At 40.7% G+C, this 23550-nt stretch overlaps 1 protein-coding gene across 1 annotated transcript in view; it reads right to left on the bottom strand.

The window, feature by feature from the left end:
* Window positions 1-23550, bottom strand: part of mtmr14 (myotubularin related protein 14) — a 36881-nt gene extending 13331 nt beyond the window's left edge. The window contains exons 1-13 of the mRNA XM_034679893.1: window positions 22214-23550; window positions 19458-19606; window positions 16593-16701; window positions 15201-15276; window positions 11550-11610; window positions 11202-11324; window positions 8690-8763; window positions 8438-8508; window positions 8272-8346; window positions 7634-7700; window positions 4644-4729; window positions 4243-4319; window positions 1544-1580 (exon numbers count right to left, since the gene is read on the bottom strand). Of these exons, the coding sequence (XP_034535784.1) occupies window positions 1544-1580; window positions 4243-4319; window positions 4644-4729; window positions 7634-7700; window positions 8272-8346; window positions 8438-8508; window positions 8690-8763; window positions 11202-11324; window positions 11550-11610; window positions 15201-15276; window positions 16593-16701; window positions 19458-19606; window positions 22214-22348 (1140 nt within the window). The 5' untranslated portion in view covers window positions 22349-23550. The remainder of the gene's footprint in view (window positions 1-1543; window positions 1581-4242; window positions 4320-4643; window positions 4730-7633; window positions 7701-8271; window positions 8347-8437; window positions 8509-8689; window positions 8764-11201; window positions 11325-11549; window positions 11611-15200; window positions 15277-16592; window positions 16702-19457; window positions 19607-22213) is intronic.

Below are 23550 nucleotides of genomic sequence, written 5' to 3'. Positions count from 1 at the left end.
GCATGTGAATGGCATCAGACAAAAACATAAAGGTATATAAACCCCCATCCCGCCATGCATACACATGCACACACAATAACATATTTATATATACAGTGACATTGAGCATACAATTTCAGGAAGTGTGAAATGATGATCTGTCTTTTTAAACTACTTTAATTGTACGTAAGACAAATCTGTAAGTCTCTTTTAGAAATATACAAACTTCTGTCTCAGCTCTTCAACGTTTCTATAGCTGTAGCACGCCAATATGTAGCCTGCACACAGTTAATGGCTGTTTTTAGATACCGCCTGCTACATACTACCTATGAATGTAGTATGCCTCAGTACGTACTGCATACTGCGTTGAAGGTAGTATGTAGTATGACTGTTCTGGGCCCTGCTGGGCCAGGGTTTGTTGGTATTCCAGTTTCGGAAAGCGAAAATAAACAACGGCCAAGCTGATAGATAAACTGCTTCTTTAAAATCAATTATGATTTAAAAAGTTAAGAGGTGGTTGATATGGAATTTAATAATTTTCACAGCACCTAAAAACTGAGTTCCCCCGTCATATACGAAAAAAAGAAGCAGAACGTTACGTGGTGCATTGTGGGAAGGTGCACGCGAGGGAGACTTGTCTGATGCATACTGAGACATTTTCCTGAATCAGTACGACATCTGGGTAGTTTTGGAATACTGCAGATTTTGCTCTTGATCACATACCGCATGTAAATGACCCTTTAAAAAGGTTAAGGTGTCTTAAAATGTGCTCACATTTTTACCTGTTACTCCTGCAATTAATGGTTTAAGTTTCTATTTTCTTTGTGTTTATTGTTGGAACCGGTTTGGGGCTTTTATTTTGTAGGCTGGGTTTGCCGCTGACGTGCTTGGCCACAGCTGATAAAGGTAAACATTGTTTTTGGTCTTATCCTGTGCAGCTCTTACGATGTGTTTGTTTAATGACGGCATGGAAAATACTGTAAATAAAACTCATCTGTTGAGAGTGAAATCACTCTTTCTTGCTGGGACCGTTAAACCGCATACTACATACTGAATTTTGTCCAAATCAGTATGTAATAATACATAATAATAATAATACAGTACTGCTAGTCTGTAGTCTATAGAAGGTGGTTTTGAAAACAGCCGATGTGTTGTTTGTATATCAAGGCTGGAACAGCTAGTTTTGTTTGTGCCCATAGCATAAAGTTTAAAAATAATTTAACTTAATCATAAATATTATGTGATTACATTACTCTGGTCACATCCTTCATTATGAAGTCACATGGAGACAAAGTATGAATTGAAACCGGAACAATCACATCGATTAGATCAACATTGCTGTGCCGTTAGCTGGCAGCTAAAAAAACAGCAACTACAGTTTTAATGGAAACTTGAAAAAGTATCATAACTTCTGGTCTGTGGATGTCCTGAAATCCTATTTATATTACTAAACAGCATGAACATGTTAATCCCCCTCATTACTCATCAGTAAATCCAGAAGAATCCCTGCAAAGAGATCATGCTCCCAGAGAAAATGAAACCCATCAGTTGGAGATGAACTCACCTCCTCCCCTTTGGAGAGTCGATCTGGCAGCATGTGACTGCAAATAAAGAAGAAATGCACTCTGTTATATTCTCTTTGTTTACAACAAGAATCTCCTCAACCAATCCTCCCACCACTTACTCTGAGAACATGAATCAAACCCTTTAATCTTGTATTTATTACATTCAAACTAAAATAATTCACTGCACGTACTTTGAAAAAGAGATCTAATAATGATTGAAAAAGAGATCTAATAATGATTGAAAAAGAGATCTAATAATGATTAAAAAACTGCAGCTTCTAACTACAGAAGTATTTCTCCTTGAAGTAGTGAACAGAGTCTGTGATACCAGCAGTGACAGACGCAGCAGGACTTCTTCTTGCTTCTCGTTTTAGTGCTTTGATGAGTGTTACATTAATAAGAGAGAACATGTCTGTGTATCTCAGGACAACAAATGAGAAGTAACTGACTCCACTGAGGTCATTATGTGTGATAACACCATGATTTCATTTCTTTGAACACAACAGGACTTCTTTAAAAACAGAAATTTATGGAGCACAAGAGCAGAATCCACTCTCCGCGTACAGATTTATAAACATTTGTCCACAAACCTCAAAGTCTCTTCATTTGGCAGCAAACGTTGTAAAAATACCCAAAACGAAACAAAATTAAGTCTCTAAACTTTAATGATCCAATTTATGACGACCCGATCAGAATGAAAGTTTTAATCCTCATACACTAATCTCTTCCTCTGCATTGTTTTGCATTCTGAACAGCACATGATAAGGTGCCTGGCAACAAATATATAAATGATGATGATAATATGTTAATTTAATTCATCCCTCTGACCCGACTCGTCAACATCATCAAGTCAGGTCACAGTAACACAGCCGGGTTAGGCTGTAGCGCTAGCAGGAGCTCATCACACTGGCAAGCTTGAATATTGCATATATTTTGACTTCAATTAAAAGCTGAAAGTGCCCGTAATATCCACGGACCATGAGAATCAGGTTTTCAAGTGCAGTGAAAAGTGTTTAGGCGTTTTTCAACCGCAGGAACTTTAACCCGGGTCAAAATGTAGTTATGGGGAAGATAATCTCCCCCCTTAAAAGCCCCTGCTAGGCAGGTAGTACTTTTCAAAAGTCCAGGGACTTTCGGGGGCAGGGCCTGCAATGCTGAACGTGTCTGATTGGTCGATTAACCGCTGTGTTTTTATTCCGCCTACCGTCCACAATAAAATCACACACGTCTGTGATTCACTTGATTTCTCTTGCTTTCATTTGTTCTATCTTTTTTGTATTTGTGTACTTTTCCAAAGAAGAAGCTGTGATTCTCTTGATTTAGCAGCTTGTAACAGTAGTCTTCTCTGAGCTCACCGTGAATGTGTCTCTCCCAGTGTTACGGTTTTAAAAGTGACCCTGTAAACTGGAGACCTTCAGATGAACATGTCAGTGTTTGTGGAGTTTACACAGCTGTTGAAACACAGGGAGTTCCTGGGAATGCAAACTAGTTTAGTTTTTATTAAAATGTCAAAATATCCTCATCAGATATTTAATGATCGTCTAAAGACGTTTATGAGGGATGCATCCGGCTGAAAGTCTCCAGTTAAAAGGGTCGCTGTTTAAACCAAAACACTGGTCGATCTCTGCCACGGCTTTTTGAGTTAAAAATTATTTTAAAGCCGAGTTGAAACGTCTTTGCTACTCGCGCTTATCTCCTCTCACGTGTTGATTCGGTGAATCCATCTGTGATAAAATATAGCACCATCTAAAACAGCGCCAGCTGAGTCTCTTCATGCTAACAGGCTAACTGTTGTATTGCTCGTAACGATACCTGCCTGTCCGTCTGCTCTGTGGTGTCATCTGTGATGAATGGCATTCGTCTTTGTTTTACTGCCGTCTACTGGTCTGGTGGTGTAGTGCATTTACTTTTTTTTTTCTCCATACGTCACTGGCCTGATTTGCACAATCTACCTGGGACTTCAGCCCGCGGTTGAAATGCAGACAACAAAGGAGGCACAGGAAACTTTTAGTTCAGGGTAAAGTAGTTCTGGGGGCTAAAAGACCCCAGAACTCTTGGTCGAAATGCACCTTCTGCTACACCTGCTCAACCTCTCTGCCTCAGCTTCAGAGAAGGAATCAAGATGTGAGGAGAAGTTAAAGATTGTAAACTGACAGTTTGTTACATTAATCACAGATGACTTCATGAACATCCAGAAGTGTTAATGTGATTCAGTTTAGTCTGATGTTCCAGCACCAGCAGCACCTTGAACTCTAAGCTTTATCCGGCTCTCTCTCTTTAGTAAGCCTGCTGATGTATAATCACACGGGCTATCCGGCAGTCAGGGGGATTTTTACAAGACTGTCTCTGATCAGCTGAAAATCAAGAGGTCTCTCCGGTAATTAAGAAAGGAAAACCCAGAGAGAGGGAGGAAATGTGGAGAGTGGGAGGATCAAAGATTTGGTCAAGAGCAAAGCCAGAAGCGTACTACTCTCTTCATGTCGTCCTGGCCCCCCCTTCCTCTCTGCCCCTGGTGCTTCATTAACAAGTCACTCTTCAATAATGTAGGGCCTACAAGAGCGCTGCATCTCAAACCGGAGGGTGGCTAGACAGAGCAAATGCACCTCTAATGTCAGCATAAATTCTTGCACTGTTTAAGTCGAAGCTTACGGGGAAGTCATGAAATAATGATAGAGATGATGTAAATGATTATTTTTACCCAAAGAGGAACCAATCATAGGCGATGGTAAGATACAGGATCTCTGCCGGCTCCAGGCTGGCATGCACGGCCCCGTCCTGTGAAGACAACGTGACAAGAGTGAGTCAAACATCTGAAATATCACATGTTCAATAAAACAATAAAGCTCAGTATGTCACACAGCTGCACACGGTTTCAAAGATCCCTCTATTATGTGATTAAAAATAGCTTCAATATAAAGTATATTCTGAGAAAACAGAACACATCCATTACAAAAGAGTTCTTTCTTAATCATCAGTGTACATTATAAAGGAGCTCAGGCCGAGGTGGATGGATAAATGCAGGCCAAGGAGCCGAATGAGGTGTTAGGTGATTTGATGCCAGGTGACTTGTGAAAAGAGAAGAAAGGGAGAAGAACTTACTGCCCAGAGAGAGAGCCTGAGGAGGGAAACAAAAAGAGGCGTTCGGTCCCAGCCTGATATGCAGTGCACCAGGAGGCCGCTCTCATCTGGAACAACACACACACACAAAAGGACGTCAAGACCAACTGCAACACTTCTTTATTAAAGCGGACACTTAAGATGTAAACTTGTACACTGAACAAGTCAGTCCTTTTGGTACTATCATTAAAACACACATTCTCCATGAGACAGCGGTAAAAACAAACATGAGTAAACTTTTAATCTTCATTTATCTGTCATTAAAATCTGAGGAAAATCTCACTTAAGTATAAACAAAGGTTCTTTTTAGGAAATAACATAAATGTACAGGATGTATAAGCTTTCCTTTGCTGTACCCGAGATCACTTTTATGATTGAAGCTTGAATAAATGTTAACAATTTTGAGCTCTGTGGTTGGTCTTCATAAACTCCTGAGGAAAAAGTCTGCCTTCAAAGCTGTTAAATGCTTCCTTACTTACGTTTGTATTTTACAATGAACAGTGTCAAAGAAAGAATCACAGACTTAGGGCCTAGAAAGGAAGCCAATAATGAAGTGCCCTCTACCTGCATTTTTCCTCATGACCAACAAGAGGCAACTCAGCTGGTTGCATGATTAGAGGAGTTAAACGAGAAAATGACCCGACATGTTTCTTTATATATTTACTTGGTATTCATTTCCCCACTCAGTTTAAATTATATAACATAATCACTTGCACAATGTTGCCTATACAGTATAAGTTAAGTAAAAGGGTTGGCAGGATAAGCCTTGGCTTCAGTCTACACCTTTTTTGGTCAGCATGTGATTGGCTAGAATACATGTGGATGTGTATGATATAAATATATGTGTACATGAATGTACTTACATATGTATGCATGTGTATGTGTATGATATAATTATATGTGTACATGAATGTACTTACATATGTATGCATGTGTATGTGTAAGTATGCATGTACATATCGAAATGTGTGTGTATGTATATGTCTATATATATTGTATATTATTCCTATGTTGTGTTGAGGGAAGTGTTGGTCGTTGATGCATACCAAAATAAACCTAACCTAACCAATCACAGAAGGAAAAGAAAAGCAGTAAAGCTGCTCACTGAGGAGTCAAAGCAGCAAACTCTGAGAAAATGTTTTGTTTGAAAATTGACTCAAATTACTTCTAAATTATTCTACTCATTAAATACTCATTCTATGCATCTGCAAATGCCCTGAATAAACACATTTTCTTAATATTTAAACAGAGTCCCATTTTCTTTTGCACTGTACAAACTATGATGAGCTCAGAGAGATATTGTTTCATGAAATTGTAAAAAGCCTGAAATATTGGGGTGAAAAGATCTGCAGAAACTGGAACGGTTGCTTAATTCTGACATGTTTAAACTTGCAAATTTTGTCTCAAAGGCCCTTTATAATTTGTATTTCATTCTGTTAAAATTTCTTCTTCAGTTTCTTTACAGTGAATGGTCATGCTGTGCGCTCTGACCCTGGACTGTGTGAATTCATGGTGTCTTGTAAACCCATGCTGGCTGGGTATATGTTTATATTCATGACACATTGACAAAATAAAAACTTCAAACTTTAAACTTCTATAATGATTTTCGAGTTATGAAACTACTCCTGAAATTGTAGATTATCACAGAACTCTTTTTAACTTTGTGTTTGTTACTAAAAAAAGAATCAACAAACACTTCAAAGGTGACATATCACACTTTTTTCATCAATATATATTGGTCTAAGAGGTCCCCAAAACATGTCTTTAAAGTTTATGCTAAAAAAAAACACTTTGAAATCAGATTTTGGTCTGCCTGAAAAGCCCTCTCCTTCAGTCCTCCTCGGAACAGTCTGTTTTCTCTCTGACCACGCCCCCTCCGGAAGTGGATGTGCCTCGGCTGTCCGGCACGTTGATCTAATGTTTACATGTTGGCTGAATATACACGGCTGCTCAGAGATCACGTTACTTCAACCCTCTGAATCTGATCCAGAATCTGATCCTGACGGAGAGGCGCCTGTAGCAGGACCTTTCTGAATGATTGGTCACAGATTTAGTGTTTCTTGTTGTTTTATTTATCAGTATGTAGACGTGTGTCTTGGTACACAGCTACAGCTACGAACATGTAGCTATGTGGCTATGCTAATTAGCGCTAGCACTTATCCATGACAAATAAAAATCATCCACTAGATCTTCAAATCTGCAGACGTGTGGAGTAAAACCGACCTCTGCCAGAAAGGCAGCGGGACCTTTTCTGAAGGATTGGTCACAGATTCTGTGTTTCTTGTTGTTTTATTTGTCAGTATGTTGACGTGTGTCTTGGTACACAGCTACAGCTACGACATGTAGCTATTTAGCTATGCTAACTAGCGCTAGCACTTATCCATGATAAATAAAAATCATCCACTAGATCTTCAAATCTGCAGATGTGGGGAGTAAAACCGACCTTTGTGTTTATTAAGACAGCCTACAACTAGCATGCCTCCCTCCTAAGCTCCTTGTTAGCGCACATTTGTGCAGGTAATGAAAAACGGAGGGGGGATTCAGTATTATTTTATACAGTCTATGGGCTGAACAAGCTCTGAGCTCTGACTCCGTGACAGACCGGATATTGTTGTTACGTAACAAAAACACGGAAGTCTGAAACGGCTCATTTCACACACATTTACAGAAAGGTGGAGAAATCAGAACAGGGGCAGAATGGATTTTTTTTCATTCTCAGGGGGGTTTGTAGACATGCCAGGGACACATATTTCAGGTAAAGAACCATTAAAAAGTCCATTTTGCATGATATGTCACCTTTAAGGCCTCACTTTGATGACTGTAATATTTTGAAGTTTGGTTGTCTGAATGTATATTTGACAGATGAATAGAATGAGTTAATTAAAAACTGTTGCACTTTACTCAAACTTTGATTTTAACAATCTAACCCTAATCTGACCGTTTTCCCATAAATGTAACCAACGATCACTTACCATCCTTGTTGATGATGTGGAGCAGCAGCTTCAGGTAGTTCTGGGTTTGTTCCACCAGATCCCATGACTAAACACAGACACACAGGATTAATTCAATGTTGGTAGAACAGTTTAAAAGAACAGGTTTGATGAATGGACCATGCAAATGTTACATTGATTAAAATGTTTCTCAGTCCAGAGGACATGCTCAGTGACATGATGCTTTGGAAAGTTTTGCACACCTGAATTTTTGGTTTGCATGAGGAGTGATCACAAGCTGTGTTTTTGCTTTGTGCTCCGTCCAGCAGGAAAATATCTTAAATTAAATCCTGGTGGAGTAGGCCTCTGATTAATCAATATAATGAATAAATATAAATAAATCATCAACTGTGTTAGTTTTCTCTGTGTGTAGTTTGAGCTCCTGACATAAGAAACCAAAATGAAGCTATTTTACAAGAACTCATAAATTATGACCAAAGCACTTTGCAGGTTGGACAACAGATGGCACTGACACACCACAAATATTGAGGAGAGGAGAGGAGAGGAGAGGAGAGGAGAGGAGAGGAGAGGAGAGGAGAGGAGAGGAGAGGAGAGGAGAGGAGAGGAGAGGAGAGGAGAGGAGAGGAGAGGAGAGGAGAGGAGAGGAAGAGTGGTGTAACCTGGTATCGAGTCCAGTCAATATCCAAGTTCTGAGTAAAGCACAAAGGGATTGTCAAAGGTGCGTCCACATAGTCCTGTAACACACACAGAGGTATATATCATGAGCACAACAGATTTAAGACTCTGTTTGATCTCCCATGAACAAACTAACCACAGCGTCTGTACCTGATTCCAGTTAAACACCAGACCCTCTGCTGTGTAGTCTCTGTCTTTGTAGTCCTTAAAAAACTCACACCCTGAAAGAGGAACACAACTTCAACACATTTTCACAGTTGTTATTTGCAGACCAGGGTCACGCGATGATTAGAATTACCCTTATTTTACAATCTCGAGTGATGATTAGTTTCTACTGTTAAACTCAGTTTAACACAGAACTAAACATGGAATCATGTGTGTGCCTGGCAATGTTCAGTTCACCTGGATAAGGCACAGAGAGCAAGGTGAAGTCTGCATAGCGTTGGGCCTTGTCCGCCTTTTCAGAGGACGTCACACTGCAGAGACGGAGAGAGAGATGCTTTATGAGACACACACAGAGACTCTGCCATCTTCCATTCTTAACACAAGATTACTACAGTCCTCCTTTTCCTTTTTGTCACTGCACATGCTCAGGGTGTTGCCACCAGTTTGAGATATTTGTGGTTACAACAAAACTCCTCAGCACCGGGTGGGGCTCAGCCTGGGTATGTTTTTCATACACATCAGTGGCTCTGTACAATAACTGCAGCTCTTTAGGGTTGAGATAGAAAATCAAAACACAATGTGCAAGGAAAAGAAACAGATGTTGCACAGAGAAAGGATACATTTTCAGTCCATGTCAGACGCTTTAAGTCTCATTTCAAGGTCCTATTGTTGTTCTTTCAATCAATTTTATAGTTGCCTTAACAAAAAGAAATCACTAAGACTCTTGCCAACATGCCGTTTCCTTCCCAACTATCCTGTCTGGATGAAGCTAGCACTCTAAAATAATCACATGGGCCCGTATGCACGTCCAGCCATTACACAAACAGGACCATTAGTCTTAACGTACCGTTATGGAATGGCCCATTTGGCCGTAGCGTTAGCTGCATGCACGACTGCAAATAATTGGCCAATTAACTAATTGTGCCATGAAAGCGAGGCTGGTGCAAAACGTCATATGTCCAGGGAACCTTCTGGAAAACCCCTATCCAACAAATTCAAATTGCTCATGCCTACTACTCATAAACAACAATAAACATGGTGAGCGGTACCGGTGTGACTGAGAGAAGATTAAGAAAAAGCAATTTTCAGCGGAAGAAGAAATGGACATTTTATTACAAGAATATAGAACGAACAGCTAATATCAGCAAGTCAATCGTCAAAGATAACAAACAAGGAGTAAGGGAAAGTTTGGCTTAAAGCCGCTGTTGGTAATCATGGAGTAAACGTGTTCAGAGAGAGGGACTTCAAATGTCAACACTACCCCTCCCAACTAGATTTCCTCTTAGCCCCCACCCCCCTCCCCTCTCTATGCGCGCTCATGATTAGCCAGAATCCTAGCCAATCAGAGTACATAGTAGGGGCCACCCCTCAACCAATCAGCATGGAGGATTGGAGATTAGCTATGATTGGTCCGTCATAATGGGAACGAGGGGAATAATAACATTGCTTTATACTAGGGCTGTCAATAAATATGTAATTGCAATTAATCATATAATGTCCATAGTTAACTGGTGATTAATCTCAAATTGATTGCACATTTTTTTATCTGTTTTAATTGTACCTTAAAAGGGATCATTTTCAAGTTTTTAATACTCTTATCAACATGGGAGTGGACAATTATGCATTTATGCAAATGCATGTTTTTTATTATTGCAGCAATCCAAAACAATGACAAATACTGTCCAGAACAATCGCCACACAACATCAAAGGTACTGCATGCTCAAAAAATATGCTGAAAGGGCATTTTGACCTGAATATAACATTACTTAGTAATACCACTGTAAGATGAGATTTATTTTGGGCTAAGTATTTGTATCCCTGAGTTCTTTAATGAAGTTCGAAATACTTCTATTTCATATATTGCACTGCCTCTTTAAGGTTGCTCAGGGTGATATAGTTTTGAGTTGAAGTGAAGATGTGCTGTTGTCCTATGTTGAGGAAGAGTCATTAAAGGCATCACGACACACAGCAGAACTTGTCCCGTGCTCTTTCTTCCCCACAGCCCTTAAGTATAATTAATGAAGTTTTTTAGTTAACACTGTTGTTTGATCCCTAAATGTCCGTTGTCTTCACATAATTCATCTTAAACAGTAACACATAAGCACGATGTGTGCCATCCTTTAAACAGCCTAACAGGTGTGGTAATCCTGCCGTCAGCACCTGTAATGGTGGGGTCTACCGCCATTAAATATAATGCTTTGTTGGGGCGTTAACCTGGCGATCGTTTTCTTTTTCATCGCTAATGGCTGGACGCGAATACGGGCCCTGGTCTGAACAACTGAACCATTAAGTCCCTGAAAAAAACACTGATTCAACACATTTATGAAAGTAATAGACTCATTGATCAATCTGAGGTATAACAAGGGTGTCATTATGGATGAAGGTAGGTTTTGTCCCCCAAACAAAAACTCTGTGCGCGTCCCTGCAGGACGGCTCGTGGCAGCGAGACCCTAGTAACAACTACAGTGGTATGCCCCAAAAATAGAGAGAAAGATGTGGCATTGATGATTCCCAAGCTCTACAGTTTCCAGTCAAAGCTGGCTTCAGTTAGACTGAATCAAAAGCTTCCCCAGTTTTGACATTATCACAGCCACACAGCCTACGCAAAGTCTCCTAATGGTCTAAAGGCAGACTGTAAAACTCTGACGTCAAACACAAATGCACTGAGTTAATGCTCATATGCTTCTAATAAAGTTTCTACGTCCAGTGAAAACAGTGACCTAAATAACATCCAGAGATGTTCCTTACTTTAGGCCAAACTTAACCTTCTTGTTCTCCACCATCAGGTCACAGATGTAGCGAACCGAGAGGTAACGTAGCAGCTTAATGTCGTGGCCCCGAACCTTGTCGAAGAGCTGGGAGTCCCCATTCCTGAGGAGGAGGAGGAGGAAACAGAGAGAGGGAAGGAGTTAGAGGAAAAAGTTTGGCCCCCAGCAGAGAGATGAGATGTGTCTGTGATGACTGTTTCCCACTTCCACAGAGCTCTCTCTCTGATGCGTACTCTGTCACAAGTTATTGTTCTCATTTACTGATGTAACCATAAGATTCAGTGTCTGACGTTCATTTTACACAAACTGTAGTACATAGTGTGATTACCTGACTGCACTGTCATCCTCTGGAACCTCCTCGGACTCCGCCAATGTGTCATCAGTGCCCCCTAGAAAAACACCAGCATACAGGATGAATATTCATACTTTATATGCTGATGATTTGATTTTACTGGCTGAGTCTGAACCTGATTTACAAAATATGTTAAATATAGTTAGGTCATGGTGCAACAAGTGGAGATTAGAATCAAATCTGAACAAAACACAAGCTATGCACTTTAGAAAGAAAGGTATAAGAAGAAGTACACAAATTATTCATCTGGGTTCAGTTGATTTAGAATATGTAGGGGAATATAAATATCTGGGCTTCATTCTCAATGAATTTATGACCTATAATGCTGGAATTGGCAGCCTTGTTGATTCTGCCGGAAGGGCTTTGGGATCAGCCATCAACAAAATAAAAGTATGTAAGGATCTTGGACATTCTACCTACACTAAACTTTATGCTGCATGTGTGATTCCAGTCTTGAACTATGCCGCAGGGGTGTGGGGGTTTAAAAGTCTCAAAAAATTTAGATGTTATACAAAAAAGAGCTATTAGATGTTTTCTGGGGGTTCATAGATTTGCTCCAATCCCAGCAGGGAGACATGGGCTGGGTACCAGAGTCTGTATTGCAAAAATGTGAAATGATCTGATAGTGATAAAAATGTCAGATGACAGAATAAATAAGAAGGTATCTGTTTGGAGCAAAATACAGAGCTCTCCATTGACAAAAGAGCTTTAATCAATTTTTGAGGAGGAGGACATGTATATCTACAGGAATAATCTGTGCAGTATTGTTAACTCTGTGAAAGATAAGCTCATATTGAAATATGAAGTAATATGGTTTGAAAATGTTCTGTCCAAACCAAAACTAAGGACATATATGCAGATCAATCATAATTTAATCCCTGAATTCTTTGTAACGTCTTGTTTATCTAGAAGCCAAAGATCTTTGGTTTCACAGTTAAGATCTGGTGTTCTTCCTCTGGCTGTCAAGGTCGGTCGATTCAAAAATATCCCAGAAGAAAACAGACTGTGTGAGATGTGTGATATGAATGAAGTGGAAAAAGAGTCCCATTTTCTTTTGTACAGTACAAATTATGATGACCTCAGAGAAATATTGTTTCAACAAATTGCCTGTAAAAAGCCTGAAATATTGTGGTGGACCGATGTGCAAAAACTAAAACTAAAAACTGTTTTTTTAATTTTGACGTGTTTAAACTTGCTAATTTTGTATCAAAAGCCTGGAAAAGAAGACAAGACAGTCTTTTTAAGTTGTGTGCATTTTTATTTGTATTATTTTCTTTTATTCTGTTATCATTTTCTCCCTCAGTATCCTTACAAGGAATGATCGTGCTGTGCGCTCTGACCCTGGACTGTACAAATTAATGGTGTCTTAAAAAACAAGGTCGGATCCGTACGATAAAACACTTTAAAGTCAATTCACAAAGTCAGAATGTGCTCGAGTTTCAGATGATCTCTGTACAACACTTCTCTCGCCAAACAGCTGGAGACATCATCTTCAGTATATATCAGAAGAAATGCACACCTGCACTCCTCTACAGCACCGTTATCTGTGTTTGTTTGAAACAGTAAAGATGACTCAGCAAGTTTGACTGACACAAATTCAGCTCAGCATGTTGTTGTTGTTGTTGTTGTTTTTGTGAAGATGCACTTCTTGTTGACAGCTATCTCTCCTTCGTATGGATGCCGTATGCACTTATCATAAGAGCTTTTGATGAGGGTGACGTAAAAGTCCAGTAAGTGAACTGGGTCTGTGAGCCAAATTTGACTCTCTAATGGTTTCCATAACTTGATTTAGATTGTCATAAAAGCGTTTTAGACATTTTAGAGCCTCAGGGATACTTTCTCTTTCTCTCTCTCTCTCTCTCTCTCTCTCTCACTCTCTCACTCTCTCACTCTCTCACTCTCTCACTCTCTCTCTCACTCTCTCACTCTCTCACTCTCTCTCACTCTCTCACTCTCTCACTCTCACTCTCACTCTCTCACTGTCATTTTTCTGCTTATTCAGGGTAATTACTACATGCAAGAAAGGAACAAATCTTTTTTTAGGTCTGTGAAACCTGAAAGAAAGGAGCTGAATGTTCAATAAGCAGAAATCAAAAAATAATAATGAGGGAGAAAATGAAAGCAGGACTAAAAGCAGTTTAAGAAAAACATAAAAGACGAGCTGGTGTTCATTCCTCTAAGCTTCCTTCAACTGGCTGCGTCTTGTATTTCATTCTAACTTTATTAAACTGTAACTCCAACTATATTTAACTTTATATAACTTATATATAACTCTGGCACTAAGGTCCTGTTACTTCATGTCACTGTAACTTTAAACTTCATGCCCGTTCATTCACAAAGCACGAAGCCAGAGATGTTCTGTTCCTCCTGTGATCGTCTCGGCATGTGCCGCAGGAAGCAGGTGAACCTGCCAGGATCATACCCGTCACTTTCAAAGTTACAGAGCTTTTTCTGTTGTTTTGAAAAGATTGAACAGTAGTTGTCTTTACTGACCAATGTACGCACACCCAAAAGACACTTAAGACCGGCAATCAGCAGTTTGTGGCTCGTTTCATGTGGAGGCTACAGGGTGTAGCAGCTAGCCATGAACTTGCCTGTTGCACTGATTTTTGGTGCAAAGCTACATTCACAGTTGTTGTGATCCATGCTACCACAATGTGTTGGACTAGCTGAGGGTGTGCTAAAGGCTACAGCTCAGGTCAGGGCAGAGATACAGTACATGTCACATCTAGGGAGCTTTTGTTATGTGTCTGATTGACTGACTCCTTAATGCATCATAGGAGCATTTCAAAGTCTCTGCAATTGACTGCTGACACTACATGAATCAGACTAGATCATTATTGCATAGGGCTCTCAGCATTAAAGCGCTGCTTTGAAGCCAATCGACGGCGGCAGCCATATTGGTAATGCGGAGCAAGGGTTTCACCAGCGATCACTGGACATCAGAGAGTAATCACAATGATCTCAGAGTAACTGCACACCATGTTGACACTGATTGGACATTCTGCACTCCTTCATATTTCTTAATGTGTAACTGTGTTGTCCTTTAAAAAAAGGTAGTGTTTCAGAGCTGCTGGTGTAGCAGTGCAGTATTTATCTGACTCAAAAGCTTTAGTCAAGATCACAACATGGACTTACAAACTGTTCTGAAATCCACTTTATACATGCAATTAAAAATGTGATAAACCACAATAAAAAATGTCTGCTGTGGCAACAGAATAATCCAAAGAGGCGTGATAATGTTGTTGCATATTTTACTTCTTATACCGTTTACATAAAACAGAAATCATCATGTGAGTGGCTTTCCTGCAACAGAAGATCTATTTGATTTAACATGTTCTGCTTATCTCTCTCATCATTGTTCAGCTGATGTTTGCTGTTCTTGGTGATTCTGAAGGAACCCATCCCCCCCCTTGCTCACGGTAAGGAACGTCATGTTCTTATAGGAAATGTTGACAGCTGTCTGACAACTGGTGCAACTATTCACAGGTCAGGGAGCACACGTGGAACTGAAATCTTCTCTGGAAAATAAGATGGCCACAACTTCCCCTGTTGGGGTAATTTTAACTCCTGTGTGTGAGTGTGAGTGTGAGTGTGTGAGTGTGTGTGTGTGTGTGTGTGTTTTACCTGAGAAGATGTAGTTGTAGCCTGTGCGTCCGTACAGCTCCCCCCATCCTGCCAGAGTGGACGACCGGCAAATATGCTGCAATAAAGAAATGACAAACCAGGATCAGACGGTGTTGTTTTATGACTCAGACCAACACAGTGTAATAATAACAATTCATATCTTGTCACATGTGCAGTGGAAACACACAGAAAAGAGGAAATATCAGCCTCAGAAGATACTCCAGTTTCACTCTTAGAAGAACTGATAAAACCAGTCTGTGCTTTGTCTCTGCATCAGTGTGATTCAGCACAAATTACAACGCTGCTTCTCTAATGACGCAGTTTTAAATATGCTAATCTTTATTATATACATAAAGAACTGAGCAATGTGAAGAGTATTATAGATCAAAGGCAAGTATAATTGTAAATTAAACTAGTAAATGTAGTTTTTCTGGAAACTATAAGTTGAAATAAGTTTCTAAGTGTTGCTAAAATACAAACAAACTGAGCAGAACTTGACTTTATTACATCTAGAGGCTGAGAGCTGGAATAAGTATCAAGTAAAGCTGTAAGCTGGCTGTGGTAATGTGAAAGATGGATGTTGAAAGAAACTGGACGAAAAGGTTGAAAGAGAAAATACTTTGTGCGGAGAACACAAGGACATCAGAGTGATCAGCAGAGCTGAGAAATACAAAACAGAGAAGGGAACGAAATAAACCCAATATGAATTTATGTTGACATTTACAAGATTCATGTCAAACATGACTAGCTCAGGAATTGAAGATACAAAAAAAGGGGCTAAAACACTAGCTCTTGAAACTAGTCTTCCTGTATAGACCACAGACTCTATAAATAATGGATGTAGTATCCGTGACGTCACCAATCTGTTTTTGAAGCTTTTTTTTTAAGCCAATCGCCGGCGGCAGCCATATTGGAAATGCTGAACTCAACTGCTGTCAAGCCATTATGACGTATAGAGGCGGGCTTTGAGCCTCCTCGCCAACAGCTACAGTGTTCCCGCCTGTCAATCAAGTCAGCTGTGCCTCTCATAATGGAAACTCGTAATCTTAGTATCTTCTAAACTGTTGTGTTGTGAAAAAATTCCCCCTCCCCAGTACAGTGTGTGCCAATCGAGAAATGAGCTATTCAGACTACACTTGTCTTTTGTACCAGGCTGTAAACATGTTTATTTCTGCTGTAAAGATCGGCTTCTTTTTAATTGGTGTGTATGTGGTTTCCGGTACTTCAGAAGCCAGCCTCAAGCGGATCCTCAATGATCTGCAATTTTTAACACTTCCGCATTGGCTTCAATTCTCGCGGCCGGAGGTTGCCGCTTGGTATAGACACAGTTGAGTATAAGTGATTCTCTCTCCTGAGCAGAGACTGCAGGAGTTCTCAGACGAGTAGCCGTACCTTTCCGTTGTAGAGGATGACGGGACAGACGAACCTCCCTCTGCAGCGAGCCAGCTTACTCCGGTTTACCAGGTCCTGCAGCTTACTGACCTGCACTGTGCTCTCAAACCTGCAAAAACAGACCACCACACGTTAGCAGGATCATCTGAAAGAAGACTGAGCCAGCCTCCACATAAATGACTCTTCTTTTCCTCGGAGATGTACGTTGCGTGTTAGCGGCACATTCAGCCTCAGCTACCTTCACTAATACATCTGCTACAGACTGCACCTGTTATTAAAGCTTCTCTGCTTTGTTTTCACTCAGAGACAGAACCTCTCCATAGCCGGCAGGGAATTTAGGAGAGCTTCATCACCACCAGGCCGTGAGGTGTCCTGTGTCTGTGTCCTCTCAAAATGCGTCAGACCAATGCTGACAATACACTGCAGTGCTAGTTTGTTGTTAAGACTCAAACTTTGGATAGTTTCTTACAGTTCACTACAGCTGTTTTCCACATATTGTAGTCCAATAAATATTGGACATTGAATTTAGGACTGAGGGGATTCGTCAGAAAGATACTGAACTGGATTTTAAACTCAGGAAATTCATCTTACTGTCGATATATAATATAATATTACTGTCTTACTGTGTTAATTTTGGGAGCTATTTTAGATTTAGTCTTAGTCTTTAGATGAAAATGCCTGTTAGGTTTTAGTCACATTTTAGTCTTTTCAGCCCTTTATAGTATTAGTCTAGTATTAGTCGACGAAAACTCAAAACATTTTAGTCTATGATTTTTGACAGAACATCTTCACTCTTTAAATAATTAATGTAGCCGATCAAGTATCAGTATTAGGGTTGTACCAAGTGTTAAAATAGTCAACATTTGTAATCTAATATCTTAAGTTAAATCATTCACCCTGTCCCTGTGACTGTATTTTGATTCTATGGTTCACAGAAAAATGCCATGAATGGACTGTATTGCACATTTACGCCTGTCCCTGGACACACCTGCAGTGACAGGTGCACTTGACAGACAGTCAGTTCACGGCACTCTGAAATATATCTGCATCTTTGATGACAAGAAGTTGATCAAAACTTACTAAATGTGTCTGATGTATCACCAAACTGGATTAAATCCAGCTGTAGACGGGAGCTTTTTACTGTAATAGCGGCAAAAACGTCAAACATCAAATATTAAACAGACGTCCCCCGGTTGAGTCTTTGTCACTAACGCACACATCTTCATCAATGAAGATGAGACAGATGCATGGAGGTGAGGAGAGCTGGTCCATAAAGGACACCTGCTGCAGGTAGAGACCAAGCTAACACTGCTAACCCTCATATAATAACCCAGCCTGTCACAGGAATGCATCCCTTTATCTTTAATGATTAGACACACAGTGTGGGAAAACATGGATTCTTAATGTCCGACGGTCCGCCAGTAAAGTTTTCGTCTCGTTAACAAAATCAAAACATACGGTTATCTGAGTTTATATTATCAGTGATGCACTTTAGCTCGGCATAGTCTCGTTTTCGGCATGAAAAATTAGTCGTTGACAAACATTTATCGTCATTATTTTCACTAACGAAATGAACACTGTATACAACAAACATAAGCAGCTAATCTTTACATTAAAGGTTACAAACAGATCATTTTGAACCCTTAAGGCTGGTTTATACTTCTGCGTCTCCCCAACGCAGCAGGGGCTGACGCCGACATGAGCACCACATACTTGTGCATCGATGTCGCACAGCAATTCTCCACCGAAACGCTTGAGGGCAGTGCGGTCTCTTTGATAGCCGGTCGCCTGCTTCCAGCCCCGCTATGATCAGTTCACTTTTCCACAGAGATTCAGAGCATCTTATGTTAATCTACAGCTGATACATGTTGCTGTTTATCATACAGACACGATTACATGAAGAATAGAGAGGAGGAGATGAAATACACGGCCGATGTGCGCCCGATGTCCGGGATCCAGGAAGTGCTGTAAATGCGGGAAACACAATGCCGCTGAGCGGACCAATCACAGGGCTTGCGGTCCGCGTCGGCTCTATGGGTAGTTACATTTTGGAGGAGGTGCAAGACAGCTACGTACGTAGGCCTCTACGTAGGTACGGGAGCTATGCGGACCCCCGGCGTAGGGTACGCCATCGATTCGACGCAGAAGTATAAATCAGCCTTAACCCGAACCAAAACATTATCAGACTGAATTCTTACTTGATTTCCCCCAAAAATAATTCTGCACCCAGCTATAAATCCTTACTTGCATTGTAAATATCACGGCCTGTGAGAGAGGATTGAAGCGTTATCCCCCTCCTGGCCACAGCCGGTGCATTTTTTGTTGCTTTTGCTTGATCAATGACATAACAACTAAAACTGCCTGCAAACCTTTTTTAGTAAATGTGCTCATTGTTCACATGTTTTGAACTGATCTCAACTCTGCTGTTGTTGTGAAAAACTGAAATGCTATGTCCTTGTTCAAGCCTTTATTGCATTAGGGGGAAACTGTGTGACTTTGTATGAAATAACACAATTTTCTGTGAGGAAGCTTTTTCCTGTGGACTCAGGATTACAAACAGGGGCTCTGGCACCAGAGTGGAAAATATTTTGGCTGCATTAATCAGCAGTGATAAATAGGGATTTATTGAATCACTAAAAACGCTGTGTTTCCTACAACAATGTGGCCTCATGTGACAGTGGAGTCACTTCACCCGTCTGCTGCCTCGTTCAGCGGGGCTGGAGATGGAGGCTGATCTTTGCTCCCTGCACCACAGTAAGGCGGTGTGCAAGATTAGTGACACAAACAAACACGAGGGCAATGGGTAACTCAGTGGACTGGACTTTAATCAGACCACGATGGACTGACTTTGTAGTGGTGTAGTACCTGTCTCTATCAACATCTGTGCATTCATACTCCAGGAAAACGATCTGCCGGGGATAATGGCCACACACTTCTCCATTGGAGTTGTGGATGATGCTGTACTTGTAGTCTCTTGCAAATAACTCCAGACAACGCTTCTCTATCGCATCCACCTGAGGAGACACAAAAACAAGAGGCATGCCTTTGGTTACAAAAGATGTTAAGATTCAATCTGGAAAATAACAGAAGTTGGGAAAGGTTTAACCACAGAGAGCAGAAACATAGACATACTTCACAGACAGATCAATTCACGACAAACTAAACAGGACGCATTCAAGATCAGTTCTGCTTTTACCTTTTTACCTTCTCTTCACCCTTACAAACTCCAATGTTTTCAGTCACCAGTCAAGCATTTTTGAGTATCTGTACCTTACTTGAGTATTATTTTTGAGGTGCTCATTACTTTCACTCCATTTGAAAGACAAATATCATTCTTCTTACTCCACTACATTTCTTACATGCCATAGAAGTACTAGTTTGATGCTTAAGTTTGCCCATTAAGTTTTGTGGAAGGAGAAGGCCTCAAAGAGCTGATCGCGTTTGTCAAGCCAGAGTACAAGCTACCATCATGGAGAACAACAACTACGAGAGTGGAAAAGATGTATGAAGAAAAGGCAGCAGAACTTACTACAATTATTTTATTTACTTATTTATTTTTGTTTATGGTTAAAAAATAATAATAATTAGGTGTACTCGAGTAGTTGTTCATTAGGTAATTTGAGTAATCGAGTACAAGGATTACTGTAAATTCCCATCCCTAACCCGGATAGGCTGACTGTCAAGAGCTGGATCCTCACTTTCCTAGATACAGTTTACTTTTGCTTTCCACTGCTAGGTTGATCACGTTTAAAGAGTGTTATACTCAAATGTGAGCTTCTTTTGCAGAAAACTGAAAGAATAGATCCAGCCTCTCTAAGGATCTGTGTTGAGGTCTGATGCAGCTGGTGGTCTCAGTTGGTTTCATGTGTGTACATTTATGTATGAATATCTGAACTTTTCTATAAAAAATAAAAGAAAAAGATTTGATTAAAAAAAGAAAAAAGTCAGCTGAATTAATTTTCTTCTCTGAAATCAGATCCCTAAGACCGTAAACTGTTGGTATTCTTGTGTTTGGTTTGTCTCAGTGGTGTAGCCGTACCTCGGTTGAGCGTAGATCAAACGTTATTCAGATCAGTCCGTTCATTTAGTCGTGGTGATGATGGCTATGACTGAGAAGGATGATGATTCTCTACCTGAGCACCACGGCCATATTTTAAACCCACGTTTGAGGTTTTGAAATATAGAATGATTGTTTGTATTGTTGTAAATCTCTGATCTGTTTACCACACAAACTTCATCACAGCCTACAAAACATCAGCATCTAACCTGAGAAAGCATGTGGAGGTCTGTAGCTAACACACTGCTTTGATTCCAGATGAACATTTGAGACTTGTCTGTGCTTGTAGTAACATGTAGTTTCATGGTAGACTTTTTAGATATGAAATCATGTTTTCTAAACAGAACGGAGCAGAATGTACACCCATGCATTCTTGACTGCACTCATGCTTTGTGAAAATACGTTTAGAGATATTTTAAAAAGTACTTTGAATACTTCAGTATTTTTAAAAGCAAGTACTCCAGGATCTAAACTTTGACTTAAGTCATGAAGACGTGGACTTTGTCCAACACTGGCTATGTGTGACATTCAGGACCACAACAATTTGAGGATTGCTGGCACTGTAAAAATATATATTGTAAGATTATAAAGATATTACCATTAATAAGGCAAAAAGTGTTTTATCTATTACAACAACAACAACAACACCATGGATCAAGCAATCCCTGGGAGTCGAGTCTGCACATAAACCTTTACACTTCTGAAAACTGAGCGCAGCATGTTGGATCAGATATACATCCAAACATGCAGCAGCTCCTTGAAGTTGATAAGGAGTCATGTAACACTACCTGCAGTGTATGTTGTTTTGGAGACACACAAGGTCCATTTAGTTTACTTGATTTTCTAAGCAGGTCTTTGCTTATCATAATCACCCCAGAGAATGGATAGAGTACTTTATAAATCCCTGAGGTAAATTGAATTGTCATAGCAGCTTATGATATTTAACATACAGTGAAGGAATATGAGGAAAACAGGGCATACATACAAAAGAAGTGAGAGCTAACAAGAGCGAAGAGCAGAGAGAGGTGATTTCAGACAGCCTGAGGTTTTGATGCAACACCATGACAGATATAAATACTGATAACACTGAAGGAGGTAATATACAAGTTTAGTAATATGTGCGGTCAGTAATCATCAAGAGTCATCATCCTTCTGTGACATTAAAAAACAGGAGTATTATATATGAGATAAACAAGTTTAAACATATTTAATATAAAATTCAAGATATTTAAGTCAATTAAAGACCCATCTATTTAATGTATCATTTTCCATTATTTGAATATACCTTCATTTATTTTTGACTCTTTAATATTTAGTATCTTATTGCCCTTTTTAATGCTTTTACTTATCTTAGACTTTTATCTTTGCCTTTTTATTGTCTTAACTATTTATGTTAAATGTTTTATTTACTTATTTTTTCACTATTTCTCGTTGTTGTTAAATTGTAGCCATTTTATTACAATTTGCGTGCATTAGTCTCTACTTCTATATCCATTTCTGCTTTATGTTTAGTCATGATATATTAATTTTTTTTTATAATTTTGTTACTACTTATTAAACTTACCCGTGTAGTGACTTCCTTCGCTCTGTACTGCATCTTTGAAAACAGATCTATCAGATCCATGATGTCTTCACTCTTCCTGACCGACGCCCCGGTGGCCGTGAAGCCGCCGGCCGCAGAGGGGGACCCGGCCATCATAGCGCCTCGACCCGCGGTGGTAGCCTCCAGTCGAACTCGACCTCCTTCAAACACCGCAGAGCCTTGTCCTTGGGAACGGGAAGACCGACCAGGCCATCCCCTCCCAGCCAGCTTCTTCCTGACTGCCCGCTTGAGGGGGCCGGAGCCGGGTGGTCTTCTTGAATTCAGGGCACCGGCGAGCTGCTCCTCTCTCCGAACTCAAGCCGTCAGCCAGCCCTCACTGCCCGCCACACACACCGGCGAGCTGCTCCTCTCTCCGAGTTCTAGCCGTCAGCCAGCCCTCACCGCCGGGCACTCACACCAGCGAGCTGTTCCTCTCTCCGAACTCAAGCCGTCAGCCAGTCCTCACCGCCGGACACACACACCTGCGAGCTGCTCCGAACTCAAGACGTCAGCCAGCCCTCACCGCCGGACACTCACACCGCGGAGGCTGCCGCTGCTGCCGCGGCGCGACAGGCGAACAATGCGCTGAAACTCACGTCCGCCTTGCCTCGCTGTTTCACTTAGTCGGGTGAATTAATGAGTATTTCAGCGTCCCACAAGAGTGTTATTCAAAAGTATAACAGCGTTTCCTTAAAACGAGTAATTATAACACATTAAAGACCAGAAACTGTCAAAAGTGGCGCCACTGCCTTGGTTCGCTCCCAGCATTCTATGCGCAGCGAATCTGCCGCTTGCAATATAAAATGAAGTGGGCGAATGTTCGCGCGTCAGTTCGCTTTCGCTGTGTCCATACCATTAGCACGATGAGCTAACAGACTGCTACTACTCCCCATGCGTAGATTTGTATCTTTCACTCACTCACGCTCATCCAACACTGATATGGGACAAGTTAAGAACTCGTGTAGTCCTCCACATCACCACTTTGAGGTTTCAGACATCCACTGAGGTAGCGCTCGACTCTCTGCTCCAGCTAGCCAGCCGAACTCCCGGTCAGCTGGAGTCAGGAAATCCCGAGGATCCTTCCCGGCCTGCTCACATTTCCCCAATGTCACGTCTTCATGTCTCCTTAATAACAATGACCATGACGAGAGAATGATTGGAGGTATTCAGTAGTCCACCCTGAGGCTGCAGGACTTCAGTGTTGCATGTTCTGTCGTGGATAAAAGCCCCAGCAGCTCCAGAGAGCAGAGAGAGGTGTTGCAATCTGTGTGTTCCAGTCTGAAGGTACAACAGGCGGTAAACAGGAAGTGGACCAGACC

The sequence above is a fragment of the Notolabrus celidotus genome, chromosome 1, assembly GCF_009762535.1.
Source record: "Notolabrus celidotus isolate fNotCel1 chromosome 1, fNotCel1.pri, whole genome shotgun sequence".
Lineage (NCBI taxonomy): Eukaryota > Metazoa > Chordata > Actinopteri > Labriformes > Labridae > Notolabrus > Notolabrus celidotus.
The sequence above is the reverse complement of the archived record's forward strand: the minus strand, read 5'-3'. Positions and strand labels throughout refer to the sequence as shown.